At 40.3% G+C, this 19,765-nt stretch overlaps 1 protein-coding gene across 1 annotated transcript in view; it reads right to left on the bottom strand.

The window, feature by feature from the left end:
- Positions 1 to 19,765, bottom strand: part of Cfap54 (cilia and flagella associated protein 54) — a 346,516-nt gene that overhangs the window by 226,722 nt on the left and 100,029 nt on the right. The window contains exons 17-21 of the mRNA XM_063255344.1: positions 13,416 to 13,544; positions 12,890 to 13,016; positions 10,543 to 10,629; positions 10,328 to 10,449; positions 2,300 to 2,476 (exon numbers count right to left, since the gene is read on the bottom strand). Of these exons, the coding sequence (XP_063111414.1) occupies positions 2,300 to 2,476; positions 10,328 to 10,449; positions 10,543 to 10,629; positions 12,890 to 13,016; positions 13,416 to 13,544 (642 nt within the window). The remainder of the gene's footprint in view (positions 1 to 2,299; positions 2,477 to 10,327; positions 10,450 to 10,542; positions 10,630 to 12,889; positions 13,017 to 13,415; positions 13,545 to 19,765) is intronic.

The raw sequence follows: 19,765 nt of genomic DNA, 5'->3' as shown, positions 1-19,765 counted from the left end.
TGAAAGGATAAGAATCTGCTCAAAGGGAAAAATAATGTCTCAGGAAAAAGGAGGAAAAAGAAAAAAGGGAAAAGAAAAAAATACCTAAAATTGAATAAACACACTTAGGATAGCTAAGATGATTGTGCTACAAATTCTGTAAGTTCTTGGAACAAAACAATTAACATTCATAAAATTGGAACATTTTGCATGTTAGTCTCTGGTGATCTGAGGAACTCTTGAAGATCATTATGTAAAATAACAACCCTAGTTATGCTCCTGCCACCTTGTTTTGAAGGCCTATATCATCATCTTGGGCTCTTTGCGATTGTTATTTTTTTTTTCGTTTCGTGTTTTTCAAAATGTTTTGTTTTGTTTTGTTTTTCCCTCTAATACAGAAAGGATAGGTATACACGTAGAGGCTTATACATGTGTACAACTTGTCCTAAACACGAGTAGAACTTTTCCTAAACAAGAATTTATTATATGTGATGAAATGAACAGCTACCTTGAAGAAAAAGAGACATTGTGGTATCCCTTTCTGATTTCCTATCACTGTGCTGTAAAAACCAGTAATGCTTTTACCCTTTGCTTAGAGTGGTTTTAGTCTGCTTTGTATTGCTTAATTTAAACATACATGAAGGTATGGGCAGCTACTTTGAAAAGAATTAGAGACATTATGTTAGCCACTGTTGATTTTCCTATTGTCTGGTTTTGACGGCCTATAATGCCTTCATCACTCTGTTCTGATCAGTTTTATGCTATTATGTGTTGTATCAATTCATTTTGTGTGAAGATATGGACAACTATTTAGAAGAAAACAAGAGACATTATGGTGTCTGTAGATCTCCTGTTGTCTTGCTTTGAAATCTGAGTCACCTACATTGTTTTCTTCTGATCTACTTTGTTCTGTTTTATTATGTTTAGTTTTACCCAATAAAATAAATAAATAAAATAAGCAAGTCGGTGGATTGCAATACATAAAAAAAGTAACATTTTGGCTAAGAAAACATTTTTACAAACAAATTTGAAAACAAACAAAAATGTGGTAAATATCTAGTTTTCATGCTGTACTATTTTTTTTTCTGAAACCAGTGAAGCCCTACTCTTAAAAAGATTCTAAAACATTCAGTTGAATTTTAGAACGGCTATCAGTAGAAGTCATATATTTTTTATAGCATATGTGGGTGCAAAGCAAATGTCACATCTAGTTCCACACTTTAAGGTGGTGGCACTGCTTCTGACTCATGTCATTCATTCTCAGGAGGGCCCTAAAGAATGGAACCACATTTCATCCATTTTTAACCTTACGCATTAATTGCCCAGCACAAAGGTCGATAGGTTACCCTCATCCAATAAACGTTCATTGGATGGAATTAATGGAAAAATCACCAAATAATGCAATCATAGTCTAAGACTTCACTCTTTGCTTTGATAGACTTACTATGTGTGCTTAACATGGGAATTGGTGAGACATCAGTTGATATGCCAAGAATATTACACATTAACTCACTTTATTTCTCAGTTAACACACTTCACAACAAAAAGTTTTGTCTTCCTAAAGTCCTACTGCTGGTCAGGAGTGGATCGGGGAGTTTAAACCCAAATGCGCTAGACTTCAAAAGGCTTTGTATGCAAAACACCCTTAAAGTGAATGAATTAAAGGTAAAATTTTATTTTTGGACACAACATCAAAGAGCATGTTGCTGATCCTCTGAAAAAGGGGAACGCAATATTTAAAATATCAATTAGGTGGAAACGAATTGTTGTTAGGAAACTAATTCTCAAGTGTTAGTCACATTTAGTGACCAAGCCGTAGGGATACCAGGAAATCTCACCCTGATGAATATGCAAAGCTTTACGATGTGCTACATCCTAGGTGGCAAGGATTGTCACTTGGTGGTGTTAAAAGAATCCATGTTCATTTGGAAGAACTCTGGGCAGAACCTGCATTCTCACACCATCCCCATCAACAGCTCAGAGGGCCCTCTGCCTCTTCAGCTAGCTGCCTTCTGTCCCCTTCCGGTGGGCCCTGCATTCTGAGCCCACCTCAGGAAGTCAGCAATCAGCTCTGCTGCAGGGACAGAGATGCACTAGGAGAGCTACTTCAAGACTGTTTCTCTTTTATCACGCATTAAAGTAGAGACAGCACAACGTGAGAAATGTCATAAAGAAACCAAGACCTGAGAATACTAATCTGCTGTTGAGTGTTTATAAGTAAGACTAGTCAGGTCCTATCAGCAATAAAAGGATGTGTCATTATGGTCATAGAAGTACTTAACATTGGTTTGCAAGAAGCAAAGACCTAATGGGCACCTACCTCAGCATCTGAAACAAACGGAGCAGGTTTGAGAGTCACAGAACAATGAGTCCTGGCGAGGAAGATGGGAGGAGGAGGGACTCTGCTTTTCTTTATTTTTGAACTTTGCAAATATTTCTGATATGAGAACAATGCGCTTTGTTCTGCTTCAGTCTTCTCAATTAAAGAATATGCTTCCTATAATGAAGTGCGAAAACAGAAAAACACATCTCAAGAACTTGAACTTCTTTTATATCTGCAGAATGTTCAAAATAACAGTATCTTAAAAAATAACATCTTTCTATATAATTTATTGAGATATGTCTCGGAGGCATATATATACACATATATATTTTTTAATGATTTTGCAGGATTAGAAAGTGGCTACTAAAAATTTTTTAGAAAGTGGCTACTAAATAAGGCAGAACATGATCACGAAAGGCTTCATATTTATATGTCTGAAGGTAATCAGCATACACTAAAATGAGACATTTATCTTTAAATCAAAACCTCTGCACGTAGCTAAGCTTTAAAAGTTCATAACAAAGTCATATACATTTATATTGATGAACCACACACTTACCTAATCCAGAATTTATTTCATTTGATACAAAAACCTGTGCCATTTCCCCTGTAGGAGACATATGAAGCTTAAAATTTCCATTTGGAAATCTGGACCTCAAACTCAAAAGAAACACCATGACCAGAAACAGGATCTGAATATGTCTTGAAGACGTATTTAAAGCTGAAGAAGTAAACCTTATACAAGTGTAGATTATAAAACTATACAGTAAAAAAAGAAAAAAACTAGACAGTACCATACATTTTTCCCTAAAATAATGAAACATGGCCTAAATTGAGATCAGAATTGACTTCTTATTTTTATCTTTCGTTGCAATTTGCTGACATCAAGATCTGAAATCATCAGTCATAATTACAATGTTATCTGTAATGGTAGCTTTTTAAAATTTCTACTTGTATTGTACTGGGAGACCTTGGAAAATATTTCTTCTTTTGTTGGTTAAGAATCTTTGCTATCTGCAGGAATCTTCCTTCATGTCTTATAAGGTAATTTAAGTTTCTGCAACTCCCGAGCCAAAGATCTTAGGTATTTAGACCCAAACGCTAACTTACAGACACATAACAGGTGTGCACTGGACCATCAAACCATTCAATGAGTGGGTCAGTCTATCAATCAAGGACATAGGACGACATCTGCCGTTCATCTTCTTGACCCTTTTGCTCATTCAACACAACAGTAAAAGGAAAGAAAAGGAGAAACTTGATGAGAAAAATAGAGAAAGGGGTCCTGGTTTAGATGCTGGGTGAGCGGTGTCAGAAAAGACTGAAAGCCAAGGTCCCAGGAAACGCCCCACGTGCAGCTGGGCGGAGGCCCATTGCCTCTCCACCCCCTCCCAGGGACATGGAAGCAGCTCAGGCTCCCTGAGGACAAAGGTGCCCCAGAGCACAGCTTCCAGGAAGGCCACCCGCGGGGAGAGCTCAAAGGCAGCAAGGTCAGAGCTAGAAAAGCTAAGAGCGTTTACTAGATTACTGCAGGCAAATCTTGAAAGAAGGAAGTCCTAGTTGAGCAGAAGGGCTGCAAGACCACGGCACTCTGACCACTATGCCAACACAGCGGCAGCTGCATCATAGGCTGCAAACGCCCGGATATTTCAGATTATGCAGGAAAAGTCAGATCAAGGGGGAAAGACTAATATTTTGAAATACTGATGTCATTTTCTTCATCTGGATTGGGCACTGGCCCTGATATTAGCTCAGACTGCCTCTGATTGCATCCTGATTCAGGGTCGATGGCCCTGAGCTCCCCACATTTAACCCCCAGTTTGCCTTGACATCCGACACTCAAGTGCATCAGCTGAACATGGCATCTTCTGACCTAACTCTGCCATCTTCTCCGTGTGTCCAGGAGCCCAACTGGATCAAATCCTCCCTACCTTCTCCCACGGGCCGTGTCACACAGGCCGGCTATTGTCAGCGTTACCTAGGAAGTTTGTAGGAAATGTAAGCTGTTTCATTCCCAAGCCAAAATAAGTATCTCCAGGAGTGGGGCTTGAACATCTGTCCTCTTACCCAGCGCCAAGGGCAACTGTGGGGCAGGACTTCCGCGCAGGACACTGACTTGGGCGAGCCCACCCTTCCTTCAGTGTCCAGTCTCAGCAGCCTCTGGTCTTCTTGTGGGTCAGCGGCTCCTCCCACACTTACTAAGTAAAGGGCAAACTTCTCCACAGGCCTTTTCATCCTTCTGATCGGGCTGACGGGCCATATGTTCTAGCCTTATCTTTCTTTCTTTTCTCTCTCTCTCTCTCTCTCTCTCTCTCTCTCTCTCTCTCTCTCTGTCTCTCTCTCATCTCTTTACCCTGTGACAAGACTGTCCATACCCCACCCCTCGACAATGAACGTCTTGGTGGGGGGACAGTCCTTTATCTCGTTAGGTTCAGTCAATGGATTCTGAATGAAAGACATACTAAATTGTGACAGGGAAGGATGATCTTAATGTATTTTATTAGTATGTTTAAAACGTTCTGATTGGATCTTAATTTTAGCTTTAGCCCTCTAACTCAGATTCCCTGGCCCAATCTGAAATAGTAGATGCATTAAAAATTCGATATAGCAGAACTATTAAAGATTTAAGTGAAAGGTATTGAAAGAAAAGTCTAAAACACAGTCTTCGGCTTTAATAAATCAGATAAATTCTAAAATAGAACTCCAGACAAACCCTAACTCTGGTTAAAAATTAGAATCCTAATGTTGTGAGACAGAGCATTGAGGTGCGAATAAGATTTCATTTATGAAAGAACAGGACTTTTAAAGGGGATTCTCCAACTAGAAAGGAGCAAATAACATTTAAAATTAGGAAGAAAAAAAATCCCCATGAGACAGCTGCACTCAGTGTTGAGAAGGTGTCACCAGTAAGGATTTGAATGCTGTGCACTCTGACAGCGCCTGAAAGACCAGAGTTGGCAACTGCAAGATGTGGAAGCCATTCTCTCATCAGAGATGGGGAGGAAGTGGTCCCCACGAGCATCACAGACAGAGAGTAACAGCAGGTTCACTTTCTCCCGTCAGGCACAGTCCTAGCAAATAAGAAGGGCTCATAACCTGAAAGAAGAAAAGCTCCCCTGCCTGCCACGGAAAGACACAGCCAGGAACCCCAGTGGAAAGGGACGTCCACACCAACTTCTCAGAGGACATAAGTTCTGAGCGCTGGTTCAGTGGTGGTTTATGCTGTAAAACCACTGAAGTCCAGACATTTGTATCTGCATGTAAATTTCTCCGCCTGGAGTTTCCAGGAGAGAACACGAGATCCGCCGCTTTTCAGAAGTCATCCAGTGTTCACAAAGACAGGCTGATATTAGGTATATTTGACACGGGCTTGACACCCACCGCGCAGCAAAACACTAAAGGAAAGATGCAATGTGACCTGGAAACGTATGTAAACAACTACCATGAGAATGGGACGATAAAGGACACACTGACAGCCTCGCCACCAGGCTCCCCGGGGTGTGTTCTGGGTTCTCAATATGACTGTGTACACTGCAGAAGGAGATGAGAAGCAGATTGAGTCACATCCAGAACCCTGGGAAGGAACATCACCGAGAATAAAACACAAAATGTATAAGATAAACCTAAGGAAAAAGTAGAAAAATGTGAGGGCTTAGAAATACAACTAACACATCAGAAAATAGATCCAGAGCGCTTAAAGCAGAAGACAAAAATAACGAGGAAAACGGCTAACATGTAGTGACTGCTTGTCCCACACCCTAAACTAAGCAGTTTATACTCTTTGTTTTGACTCATCCCAGGAAACAGCAGTTCACAAATGAAGAAACTAAGACTCACTAGAGCAGAAGGAGCCTGGCTGGAACACACAGCTGATCAGCAACAGAACCAGAGCCTTCCTTACCCAGACCTGTATGGCGTTCACCACCATGCTATCCTCCCTAATCCAAAGCTAAAAGAAACATGAAAAGGCAACCAAAGTGATGACTCCCATGCTTTTTCTTTAAATCACTTGAAAGGGAAAAAAATCCTAATATGTAAATGTGCTAAAATCCTTGGTCAGTAGTTTGAAACCTGGGGGTCAGACATGACTTTATCGGCGAAAGAAAATGGCTTGCTCTTCATCAGATTTCTTTGTTTAGCTTTGTTAGTACACGCCTGCACTCCACCATGATCACACTCATCACAGGGATTGGTATGAGCACAAAACAGCTCACAGGTTGCTTTTGTCCTCTCCCCTTTCCACCCTTCCCTCCCACAATACTCCAGGTTCCCTTCCCATCTGCAAAAGCTGTATTTCCAATTTTTCTCTTTGCTTCCGTCTCTTTTTCCATCCCTTTTAGGCCTGCTCTTTTATAAAGAAGACTTCAGCATTGAACAATTAAAAAGAGCTGAGAAGATCAGTGGGAGAAAAAATAATTCCTATATATTCTCCTCCAATCTCTAACCAGCAAATAATTTAAAATGCTACAAAAGAGGAAAAATAATTAAATCTAGTTACTGCTAGCACAGTTAGCAGAGTGATACTTAGGAGACACCCAGGTATAAATTCAGGAGCTATTAAAGTTAAGTGTTATTAAAACTTTTAGTAACTCGGGACCTTATCATTAATTATGGTTTCAAATTGAGACTATATCATCATGTTATATCAATTATAAAGAAAATCCACCAGGCATGTGGCACACACCTGTAATCTCAGCACTAGAGAGGCGGAGGCAGGAGGATCACCTTGAGTTCAAAGGTGGCTTGGACTACACAGTGAGTTCAAGGCCAGCCTGAACTTACATGATGAGACTGTATCAACAATCAGAAGTTGAAGAATAAAATCGTCAAAATTTAGGAAAAAAGGAAAGAATAGAAAAGTCATCTACTGAACCATAATGCTCTTTTGAGTAACACTGAGGGGGAACTATTACCATAATTTGGAGTTGTTAAAATCATCTCAACTGCAGATTTGCTTAAGTTGTAGCACAAAGTACTGGACGGGTATGGGAGGAAGTAAATACAACATTCGACTTTTTTGCAACAAGAACTGTTGGAAAAACAAGTCGGGACCATAGCAGGGCAAGGAGGGAACAGGGCCTGCAGAACCCAGTGATCACAACCTCACCAGGGCACAGGCATTCGAATGAATGAAATGCCAAACTTCCGTGACCTAAAGGTAGACAAGTGTCTCCCTGGCTTTTATTTTCCTACTGAGTACGTGTCTAAGGTTTTAGTCTTTGCATCCCTCTCCTGCAGATTAGGATTCCAAGGATGGAACAATCAATTGGTCTCTCCAGCAGGGCTAGAAACCCTCTGGGGAACCAGTTCTACCTGAGTATATCAGATAGGGAAGAAAAAATTCTGCTGTACAGAAAACTACAGTGTAAAAGTCTGCTCTTAAACCCTTAGCTCCAGGATTGAGCATTTCTGCCTCTTTCCAGAAAGAAACTTCATTTGCACCTGCTGAATGTTCCGCAGGTGGACTTCAGGTGGGCTAAGGGCAGCAACATACACCTTCACACGGCTGCATGTGATCAGAGGCAGAAGACAAGGTCACCCACATTGGTTCACTTTTTTCCAGTAAACAGTGAGGATAATGTGTAAAGAGCCAATATGGATTTCTAACAGTCAAATAACCAAAACAAAAAAAATGGGAAAAGTAACTTCACAACCAAGAAAAAATAAAGCCATCATTTCATTTGGAAAGCTACCTGTCATCTCACTTGGAAAACTAATCATTATTATCAAAGGCTTCTCCCTCGGTAGTGACAACTCAGTCTGCCTTTAACTGATTTGGAGTCAAACAGACACCTGGTGAGATTATCTGCATCCACAAGGGCAGGAAAGTTTTGAAAAACTAAAACAAGGCATGAATTATTTAAGAGATAAGAAGAGACCCAAGCTTTTTATACCTTTTTATGGTATCAGGTGACACATCAACTGCTGATTGGGGACAAGTTTATTACAAGATCATGATAATGTAAAACATTCTGTAATGTACCCCAGCAGAAAATGATTGCCAAGGGAAAGAAGTTTATTTGTCTCCCTTAAAGAAAGAAACTTTGGCAATTACTTGAGCTGTAACATCATTGTTTGGGACAGTACCCTAAGGACTGGTCATTAAGCCTTAACACTTGGATAAAAACTACCACTGAGCAGCAGAGGTGGCTACAAATGATTGCGCGACCACAAAATAAATATTCAACACGTTCCCAGTTGGTAAAAACCCTTCTGGAGAAGTCCTCATAAAAATCAGAGCCTCTAAAGGCATCTCATGAGTCTGTCCTAATAGGACATCACACTCATCATTTTGCTTTAGTTAAAATAGTTGTACTTAAGAAACAGAAGAAAGAGATACGGATTAGAAATGCAGCTGCCCATGTGTCCAGTATGCTCCCGGCCTCGGTGGGAGAAAATGGGAGCTGTAATAGGGGATGGACACACACCATGGCGTGGAAGGGCCAGGCGGAGCCACAACAACACACAGGATTAGTCCTCAGGAGCCAGCAAAGGAAAGCAAAGATCTATTTTGCATAGAAATGGGACTGAAACACCAGTGCACTCCAGGCAGACGGCCAGGAAGTGTCTCCTGATGGACCTGGACACGTCCTTGAAGTCTTCCAAAAGGACCACAGGCCCCTTGGCCTTGTCAGTCCAGACTACCCAGCACTCCCATGAAACTGTCCCCAAACACTGGAAACTCAAATTTAATGTAGAAATTTTATTGAATAAAATTACAAAATAAATAAGATAATCCCTTTCCGTGCTTTCGAGCTCACCCCCTTCCCTCTCCAACAGGACTTTACGGATTCACTGCTCTGGAGCCTCTTCCCGGCTTTGACCTCATCTCTCCCTTCCCTTGTCGGCCGAGTTACCTGCAGCAGCATCTGATATGGCTTTTCAGATGCTGTTCGCTCAGCCAGGGCTACAGGCTGGGTCCAGAGTAGCCTCCCAAGGCACGCGCCTGTGGAAGTCTTGGCCACCACCCTGGAACCCTGCAGGGAGGCTGGGGAAACCCCAGTGGGTGGGTCTCACTGAGGAGTGCGCCTTCAGGGGAGACAGTGGGACCCCAACCTCTCTCCCTCCTTGTCCTCTTCTCCAGCCTTCCTCCTCTTCTTCCTCCTCTTCTTCCTCTTCCTCCTCTTCTTTCTGTTCTTCCTCTCCCCCTCTCTCTCCCTCCTTCTCTCTCTCTGTTCTGTGGTCATCACTGTTTCCAAGTTTCCTCTGCCACGCATTTCCTCCAGGCTCTACTGCCTTGTCACAGGACCAAATGAAACAGGAACAAGGGATCACGGACTAAAACCTTTGGAACCGTGAGCCAAAGAAAAGCTTTCCTCTCTTTACATGGTCAATCTCTAGTGTTTTGCTGCAGTAATGGAAAGCTACCACAGCCAATAAAATCAAACTTTCATGAGTGACACACAGGGGCAAAAACAAAGAAGATTTACAACTTAAAAAGTGATTGTTGTCAGGAAGTTAAACTAAAATCAACACATAATGAATTAGCAGAAAGACAGAACAACTTCCAGGTCAGTGTGTGGACTATTTAAAAGGTATCAGCAAGGGCTGGGGATGCAATTCAGTCACCGAGTGTGTGCTTAGTTTTGGGAGGCCCTGAATTCAGTTCCAGCACTTAGGGACAAAGGTATCAACCACAAAGGGAATGGCGCCCAGGATGGCAGCACCCAGCTGAGAGAAAAGGTGCCTCAGACAGTGGGCTGCAAGCATTTTAACTCCAACGTAAGAAACTCAGGGACCTGGCACAGCCTCGCTCTGTAAGCTCTTTGCTTCCACTCCTCTGTAACCACTTGGCTTTCCGTGTGGGTTTCACCCAGGCTGCCCCTGCCGAGAGAGAATCTCTCACTTCAAACATTGCAGGAAGACAGGTGCAGGCCAGCGTACCTGCTCAGCCAAGACTACTTATGGGAAACCTGAACGTTTATAGTCAAATGGAAGAGCAACAAATCACTTGTAAGAAAGACAAATCACTCATTGCAACAGAAGCTGTATGTCAGGACAAAAGTAGAAATAAAATATTGTTACCGTCAAAAAGTTCTGTGAACATGTAGAGGTTGGATCATTCTCAAATACGAAAAGAGCTTTCTGCATGAGGTAAATTGCTTTGGATAGCTTATTTTTCTTTATTTTATTCATTACACTTAATTCTGCAGAAACAAACAAATATTTTAATAAAAGGGTAAGATAAAAACTATCATTCAGATTTGGAGGGAAATACAGATTATCCCACATTTAATTACCTGTAAAACAATCAGTGTTTCCAGATTGCTTTAGCTTCTCTGAACTTTTGGCCGAAATAGTTTTGCTAACTGAAGAAGCCTGCAAAACTGAAGAAGATGACCATCATTATAATGGGGTTTGTGCCTAAGGCAGGAAATATTTTTAAACATTAAAGAATAACTATTTATAAAATTATTATTTCTTCTATGATTGACATCTTTTCATTCATTAATAGACAAAACTACAGATAACTCTGTGATGCAGTTTTACTGTCAAAAACACTGTTTTAGCTGGGCATGGTGGTATATACCTGTAATCTAGAACTACAGGAGGCTAAGACAGGAAGATCACAATTTTGAGCCCTGTCTGGACATCTTAGTAACTTGGCAAAACTTTGCTTCAAAATAAAATACCCGAAAGGGCTGGAATGTGATTCAGTGAGAAGGTCCAGGCTTCAATCTCCAGCACCAAAAATCAAAACAAAACAAAGCCAAAAAAATCTTTTGTTTGTCACATTAAACCTCAAGGCATAAAATTTCTAATTTTTTTTTAATTTGACATCTATCTCATCTTAAACAAAATTATCCTCAAGGTAAACTTTGTTCACTTTCCTTTTCCTTAAAGGACACATGGCAAGTCCTGATCCCAGCCAGTTGCTAACCCTAACCCTCAGCCTTTCTGGGAAACTGTTTCAACATGATCTTCACAGGAACTCCCACTGCCGCACAAACACCAGGCAGAGCCTTTCCCAAGACCTTCATTTAAAACACAGGCAACTCGGCCATCAGAGCAGGTGGACAACTGGGAGTGCCCGTGATGACCATCCAGCAAGAAAGAATCTGGGCAGGAGAGGAGAGGATGAGCTCTGCCAGCCCACAGAGACGGAAATGGCAGCACTGATGCTTGATTTTCAGGTCCATCCCTCAAAAGACCTGCAATATTTCATTTCTGTCCTTGGAGGTATGCGACTGCACTGGTAGAAACCTTACAATAAATCCCTTTTCTGAGTTTTAATTACTTGTGCTAATGCACTTGAGTCACCATGGTGTGGTGACTGACAAGATGAACAGACACCGTGTACAGGTGTAAGATTTCGTTAGCAGCACAGGGTAAGGGGATGTATCTGCATGCGGATAGCAATACAAAAACAGAGAGAATGCTTCATCCTCTCAGTACCCATGGTATTGTGAATGCTAATTAAGCTCTCCTGATTATAATCATTGCAGATAAGAAGATGGGGTTTCAAAAAATCTCTGAACACCAGACACGGGTGAGTCATATTTAATACCACGGTCATCAACAGGAGACCATTGTAAAGCTCTGGAACAAGAAAGACAAAAACAGTGTTTAGGGAACATTAGTCTGGCAGCAGCACACTTCAGGGAAGAAAGATAGGCGGCCCAAAGTGATAATCTGTGCTAGGGTGGTAGTTCAATCCAACAGAAGGAAAAATCACAAAGGACCAGAGACATTACCGAGGAATAATGACCAACTCCACTTAAAATTGAACTCAAGTGTGTTATTGATAACTTTCAGTAGTCTCAGACTTTTAAAAAAAAAACTCATTTGGCTTTGGAAGACTTGTGGATGACAATTAGAAAATATACTCCTTAGTAGTAACTCAGCGAGCACATAACACCCTGTTTCTCCATTAAAGAAGATAACAATACTACTAAGGGACGGTCAGGGGCTAGAAAACCCGACACAATGATTCTACTCACATTTTCAAATACATCTCTGAACCAAATTTTTCAACCCAAAGAGTCTTCAAGATTATTATTCTAAGGAACCTCATTTAAGCATTAGAAAATCTGTATTGAGTTTTCAATTTATTTTTGGTGACACGAGGATATTATAACTATTATTTGCTTCCTTCCACACCCAGCAGGTGATAAAGGAAACAGCTTTTCAAATTACTTAAATGTGTAAAATAAAACATAAAAGAATAAAAACATTGGGTCAGGGATTTTGCTCAGCAGCTCAAGCACTTGCCTGGTAAGCATGAGGTGATGAGTTCGATCCCTGCTACCAAAAATACAATAATAATAATAATAACAACAACAACATACAAGGATAAAAGGGATCTTTCCTTTAACTGTTGGAATTAAAATGGAATTAAATATCAGTAACTTACTATAATTCAAACAAATATACTCATAATTTTAAAAGGTTTACTTTGACTTCATATGCAAAGTGTAAAGCAATAATAAAAGGTATCAAATTTTATGAAACAGAGAAGAAAAAATAAAATAATCAAATTTATCTGGAAAACAGTCAACAAGAACACAATTACAAGTTCAACTGATTCTGTACTCCAGCTAGGCTTATGATGGATTCCGTGCAGTCATTTGCTTTGATGGTTACTACCTTGCAACTGGCCAAGTAGAAGAACGGCAATTCGGTGCTGGGCTTGAATGAGTTCAAGATGTAAATCCATCATGAAGGTGTTTTCTGAGATTGGTTGGTAAGTGTCTCCATCTCCATCATGGGAACACTTAGGATGAGCACACCAAAATAAAATAAAAAGCAACACAGTTATCACAGCACACTAAAATAAAATGAAACACAGTTAAACAAAACACACCAAAAAATAGCTGTACTTTATTATTTTATTCAAGTGATCATCTTATCAAAGGTATTAAATTCTGCCGATTTTGTAACTCTTTATAACTGGCTCACATGCAATAAATATGCTCTTAGACTTTATCAGTGTCCTGTCCATGATAAAGTCAGAGACTACTTACTTGCCTTTATTTCTTCTGGGACCAGAGGAATATTCCCGGCCTGTGAGAGGAACACCAGCACGAACCATGCTTTGTTTACCTACTTGAAGGACAGCCCTCTGCCTAGTGCAATAAAACATCAACCTAATGTCAGATTTTTCCATTCTTACCTTGACATAGCAGTGGTCAATCACTGATGATCCATTTGCCAAAGTAGTTAACACGTAATTCAAATTCATTCTACCAATTGCTTTGTCAAGTAGTTCATAAGCAAAAAACAACTGCTCCACAGATGTTTTCTAAAATAATTTTGTAAATAAAAAGAATGAATACTTAAGAAAAGTCTCTGGCTTTTTTTTTTTGACACAGGCTCTCACTATGTAGTTCAGGTTGGCCTAGAACTCACAGCAATTCTTCTGACTCAGCCTCCTGAGAGCTGGGATTATGGGCTTCACCACTGTGCCTGGCTTTCATGTTCTTTTAACAATAATTCAAAATAAAATAACAGAAATTTGAACAGTGCAACCAAAACAATAGTACTGTGTCTTGACTATGTTTATTGCTGACTAAATGTGAACTATCAATACAGATGAAAATGATTAATAGATATCATTTTTCCAAGCATAAATTAAACATTTTCACAAACTCATATGTAACTTCTGTGCGTTGGTCTCAAAATTCTGGTTCTAACAAATGTACAGGTACGTTTTTAAAATACAGTCCACATAATTTGTCATTTTTATAATAACTTTAAGAAATTATTTTTTTTAATTTCAGAATCTTACAGCTAGAAATTTTCACTGATTCCATCAAATTGAAATTTCAAAACTCAAATATCTTCTTAATGTAATTATTCTCAAAGGGAGACAGAATAACTTAAGGAGAAATCAACTTTGTTCAAAATTTCAAATTTCCTCAATTTTTCCAGAATTGCCTACGGAATAAAGCATAGCTATACATCCACTAAGCTGAAACTTTCTGAATAACTTCCCACTGCCCTTGAACTTAATTTTACAATTCTTTTGCATGTTTTTAAAGTTTTACTCTATTCACGTGCATTCTTAGCAATATGGAACATACTGTACATACTTTGTAAATTCTCCTATAAAATTCTGCGGGCTGATTTTTTTTCCCACTCAACGACTGTATATAGCTGAAACTTATTCACCTTGGTGTACATACTCAAGAGTTCGGGCAGGGTTTGGTTATGAACACAGAATTACTCTAGATGTTCCAAGCACAGAATTAGAAATGCCCATCCCCGTTGGAGGGCATGGAGCACCAAAGATCTCGAAAGTGCCCGAAATAATTGTGCTTCATGTGATTCTCAAGTGCTTACTCAGAAGCGTCTGCCAATCCAAGAATTCATGGGGCAGCTGACCATGTCCTCAAGCACCTGCTACTCTGCATGAAAGCAGGTGAGACACAAGGGCCTGCTCTGCATGGTTGGTAAATTCCATCCACCAATAAAAGTGGGAGCCATCATTTCTCTTCTGCAAAATGGAGTCATGCAAATGCCTTCCTGTTGGAAGATTAAACACCTAGCTCCATATAGAATGAGACGCCGGAAATATAGATCATTTCCTCCTGTGATTCAAAGGTGACCTCAGAGAGAAAGTGCAACGATGCCACAGTGACTCGAGTCGCCAATCCTCTTATCTGCAAGGAACGAAGGGGTGTAGCAGAGCACGCCCCAGATTACCCCTCGCCTGCTGATGCAAATTTCAACTGCTGTTACTAAAGACTTTGCACTCTACGGTACTCACTGCCTGTGAACAAAGACCTGCGTTCCTCTTTCTTTGTCTATTCATCGAAGATTTCCAGGACATAGTGAGCAGAAGACTGGCAGACATTCTTGTGTGATTACAGAATAAAGTGATCGCTTCTAAACTTTTAAAATACATGTAACATTCATTGCACGTCTCCGAATGACGCGCTTAATCAGATAGGGAAGACTTCCTGCATTCTTAACTACTAAGAGGGTTTTGTTTGTTTCTTTTTTGTTTAGTGCTTTCTTAAAGGATAACTGCTGAAGTTTGTCTAATGCTTTAGTTGCATTTCTTTATCTAGAGATGTGGCTATGTTTTATCATTTAATCTGCTAATGTGATATATTACATTGCAGGTTTCCAAATGTTAAGTCTTCATTCCTGGAATATAATATACACAATTTTATGGCCCATAACCAAAAGAATCACAGGCTCAAGGAGGTTCCTAAGCAACCAGGTAGCACAAAGCCAAATAACAAACCAATGAGGACAAGCCCAAGGTTATAACTCTTTAGGACAGACTTTCTCCTGTCTACTCTCCTTCAGGACCCAACATGAGATTTCAGCTTATACACACAGACTTCTTCCTTTTTCCTAGGATGTAGTCTCTGGCAGGTTCTAACTTCATGTGGGAGAAGCCAAGCCCATCTCTGGTCCCGCCGGCCTCCCTGGAACTACGCTCAGCATCCTGACTGCAGCGCCCATTTAGAAACGAATCCTTCTAGTCTTCAATTCCCTGTTTGGACCTTCAGCAGTTACCTTACTTTCTTGCGAACTGTGAAATATGCCTGAAGATATTTGTTCACTTCTGTCCAAAATTTCTGTATTTTGTATTATTATTACTAGTAGTAGAAAAAATCTTAAATCATCTAGGTTATTGTTTGGCCAGAAACCAGAAACAGGAGTCTCTCAGGATATCTCTGTAACATCAAAAATTCAAAGATCCCCCTACAGACACACACACACACACACACACACACACACACACACACACACACACACGGTCACCATTATCCTGGCAATCACCAGCATCTCCATCATCATCATGGCTAACCTTTAATGCAAATATTCTTCAAGTATTGGGCTAAATGCTTAATGAACACTAATCATTTGTCACAGCCCTATAAGATACATTCATTTAGTTATCAGAAGTTATAATCCATTTGTTGAAAACCATCAAAAAATTCTGTCATGTAATCACAATGGTACTGCATGTACTTTTTAAAAATAGTAGCCCATATGTGTGCAAGATAGGTAATTTATACCATTACACACTCTTCTAAGTGAGCATATGAATTTTGTACTCTCCTTTCAATACTTTTAATCCACTTAGTGGGGTATGAGAACACAAAGTTGAAATTCAATGATCAACATGAAACATAAAAAAAAACCCTCACATAGTAACTATAATGCTCCAGGTACTGGTTTCTACTGTGTTAGCAATAACTTGTTTAAACAGGATAACAAACCAGTGGCTTAGGTAATACTGTAATTTTACAGGATTAATACTTTACAGGATTAAAACTCAGAATACTTAAACAGTTAAATTCATTCATTCAAGGTCATGCAATGAGTATCTGATTAAAATTCAATTCCAAAAATAGGCATGGTGGAACACACCTGTAATCCTAGCACTGAGGAGGCTGAGGCAGGAGGACCAGCAAATTCAAGGCCAGCCTGGGCTACAAAGTGAGCTCATGGCCAGCCTGAACTTCATAACAAGACCCAGTCTCAAAAATACAAACAAACAAACAAACAAAAGATTCAATTCCAAGGCTGTCGACACCAAACACAGGGCTTCTAGACACACACTTCTATATCTCACATGGTTACTTCCCTCTACACCTACCACAGTCTGCCCGTGCAGCTGAGCAGACTGTCTTGCACAGTCTGAGGGGCTGTAGTTCATTGATGTCATCCCAGACTTGTGTGTTTATTCTGACAAATTTCAGCCAATGGCAGCTGTGCTTTTCTAATTGTAATAGCAATCGCTCACAAATGGTCTTTGGTTTCTTTGTTGTGTGAACACTGACACCTTCTAAGAAATCTATTCCAGTTAGTGGTAAGTGCCAAAATAGTTTCCATCTCCTGCCCAAATCTAGTGATTTATAATTGTCACTAAGAGGCCTGTTCCTGCCCAGAGGCATCTCACAGAATAGGCGCCAATCCACAAAGCCAGGGGTTTTCTATTTCCCGTGTCCTTAAGCACCTGCCTGAGGGACTTCGAATTATGGCTGAGTACGTCTGCAGGGAGCAATGGGAAGCTGTGTGTCTGTCCAGGACTGCAAGGGACCCCTGAAAACCCATGGTCAGACGGCGGGCAACCTCACCCAGCTCCTGGGTGTGTCAAGCTCGAGCTTCAATTTGAGAATTCTCAACTCTAGCCCTTATGAGAAGACACTGAACAGCATAAAGAACTCAACTCTGCATTCCCTGAAACTTATAACTGGGAGACAAACAGTTATATGAGAAAGTTAGTTCACAATTAACTCCTCCCCTCATTCTCCTATCCACTCCTAATGACATTTGATTGGTACCCAGTCTCTTAGGACTTTATTTTGTCAAATATGGCAGAGATGTTGATGGTATTGTCACACTCTATGCTTATCGCCCTAGTAACCATGTACCAGGAGCACCAACCACATTGTTATAAATTTGTTATAAATTAACTGACCATGTCATCATGGTGTTTTGTATGTGCCATCCCTCCCCCCCTTAGTAACCTGTTTTCTGTGTCAACTTTTGTTCCCCTTGTAAGAGACAAATGATGCTGTGTCAACCATTGTTCCCGTTGTGAGAGACAAATGTTCCTGGAATTGGCAGACCAAGGGCTATGAATTGGCCGACCACCCACTGTGAAATGCCTCTGATCTCAAGCAAAGGGGATCAAAGGCTCACCTTGTTTCTCTTTCTCATCACTATGTACTTAATGATCAATGAGCTAATCATAAATGAAATTCTAACAGCTGCACAGCTTTGCAAATTCCATCTGCACTGTGTCGCTGGGCCAGCGAAAATAAAAGCGCTTCTTCCTAAAAACGATGTTGTTTTACCCTGTTCTTTTTTCATCTTGGGGGTCTTGCCCCATTTTTCATCTCAGGGAGCCTTTTTGGGGAAGTACAACAGGTATCAAATTTTTTAAATTAGCACTTTTTTTTATATTTCAAAGGGCTCCCACAGATGAAGATGATAAAGGTAGGTGACAAAGAATTAAAGCTCCATTAAAGTTTTTAATGTCCACACACTAGAAAAATATCATTTATAAAAACATATTGAAATATGGATGTATAAATATATCTTGTGTAAATCCATAGTCAACAGGCAACACAGCAGACTGGCTAACCGCCTGGACCCGGAGCAAAACACCTGATTCAAACACCACTCGCCATGTCACTGTGAACGTGTGGTGTGTAGGACAAACGAACAGCGTGGCTGCACAAATCAGCTTAGGTTGCAACTCACACAACGTGAGCGTGAAAAGCAAGCTGGAGATGAATACACACAGTGTAGCACTATTCATATAAACTTTAAAGAGGCTGAGGGTTTAGCTCAGTGGCACAAGTTCCTGCCAGGCAAGCACAAGGTCACAAGTTGGATTCCCCCAGTACCAAAGAAAAAAGTTTCTATAAACTATAAAGTAGGCAAAACAGCATTCTTTACTGTCTGAGAATGCATATGTATGTAATAAAGCAGTAAAATATCTGGGATTTATAACCACCACTATGGAGGTCAGGAGTCAGTCTCAGGTAGGGAGAAATAATGCATAATAATAAATAAAAGGAATCGGTGAGGAGCAGAGCAGGGGTAGCTTCATCGGAGAGACTGACCCTCCAAATCCTTGGGCTCTGTATCTGCACTCCACCAACCACAGAGCAAAATACATGAGGAAAATTTTGTCTCTTGAACATGTTCGGACACCTTTCTTTCTTTTTTCTTTATTTTTTTTTCTTCTTTTTTGCCTTTTTTTTGAGACAAGGGTCTCACTATGCAGTTCAGGCCGGCCTTAGGCTCACTTTGTAACCCAGGCTGGTCTTGAACTTGCAATGATCCTTCTGCCTCAGCCTCCCGAGTGCTGGGATTACAGGGATGTGCCAGCACACTCCACCAGACCCCTTTCTTGTTATTTCAACTATGCGCTATAAGAACTATTTACCTGACACACTGTATTAGGTGTTACAAGGAATCCAAAGATGACGTAGGTATGTGGGAGGGTTTGCCTAGGTCGCACGCAAATGATATGCCATTTTATATAAGGGGCTGAGACTCTTAGAGTTTCAGTACTGGGGGAAGCCCGGGGCCAACTGACCATGGGTGCTGACTATACTGTAGTATTTTCTTTCTTTAGTTAGCGGATGAAGAAATGGGTCTTCATTACAACTGTGCACATGTCAGCAGCACGTGTAGTAAAATGGGGAAGATAGTATCCTTCATAATTATGTGTCATAGATTTCAAGTGGATTATTTTAACTATGGCAATTATGAGGGAAAACATTTAGCAACAGGGAAATGCTGATGAAATGATCTCAAGAAAAAGTTACTATGAATGTTACTAGGTCTAAACAATATTAAGACCTGAAGAACATACAGAAAAATAATTATTTAGATCAGTATATTAACTTACAGATATTTGGAGGGTTTTTTATACCTTGAAATATCTTCCGATGTTAATACTTTCATAATTTAAAATTATGCTTTATGAGTTAAATCAAGCAAACCAAAATACAATTCACCAGCCCCCTGTCTAGAAAAGTA

This window comes from Cavia porcellus, unplaced genomic scaffold (assembly GCF_034190915.1).
Source record: "Cavia porcellus strain 051 isolate PalLab524CR breed Dunkin Hartley unplaced genomic scaffold, mCavPor4.1 scaffold_8, whole genome shotgun sequence".
NCBI classification, from domain to species: domain Eukaryota; kingdom Metazoa; phylum Chordata; class Mammalia; order Rodentia; family Caviidae; genus Cavia; species Cavia porcellus.
Note: the sequence above shows the minus strand (reverse complement) of the source record. Positions and strands in the feature narration are given on the sequence as shown.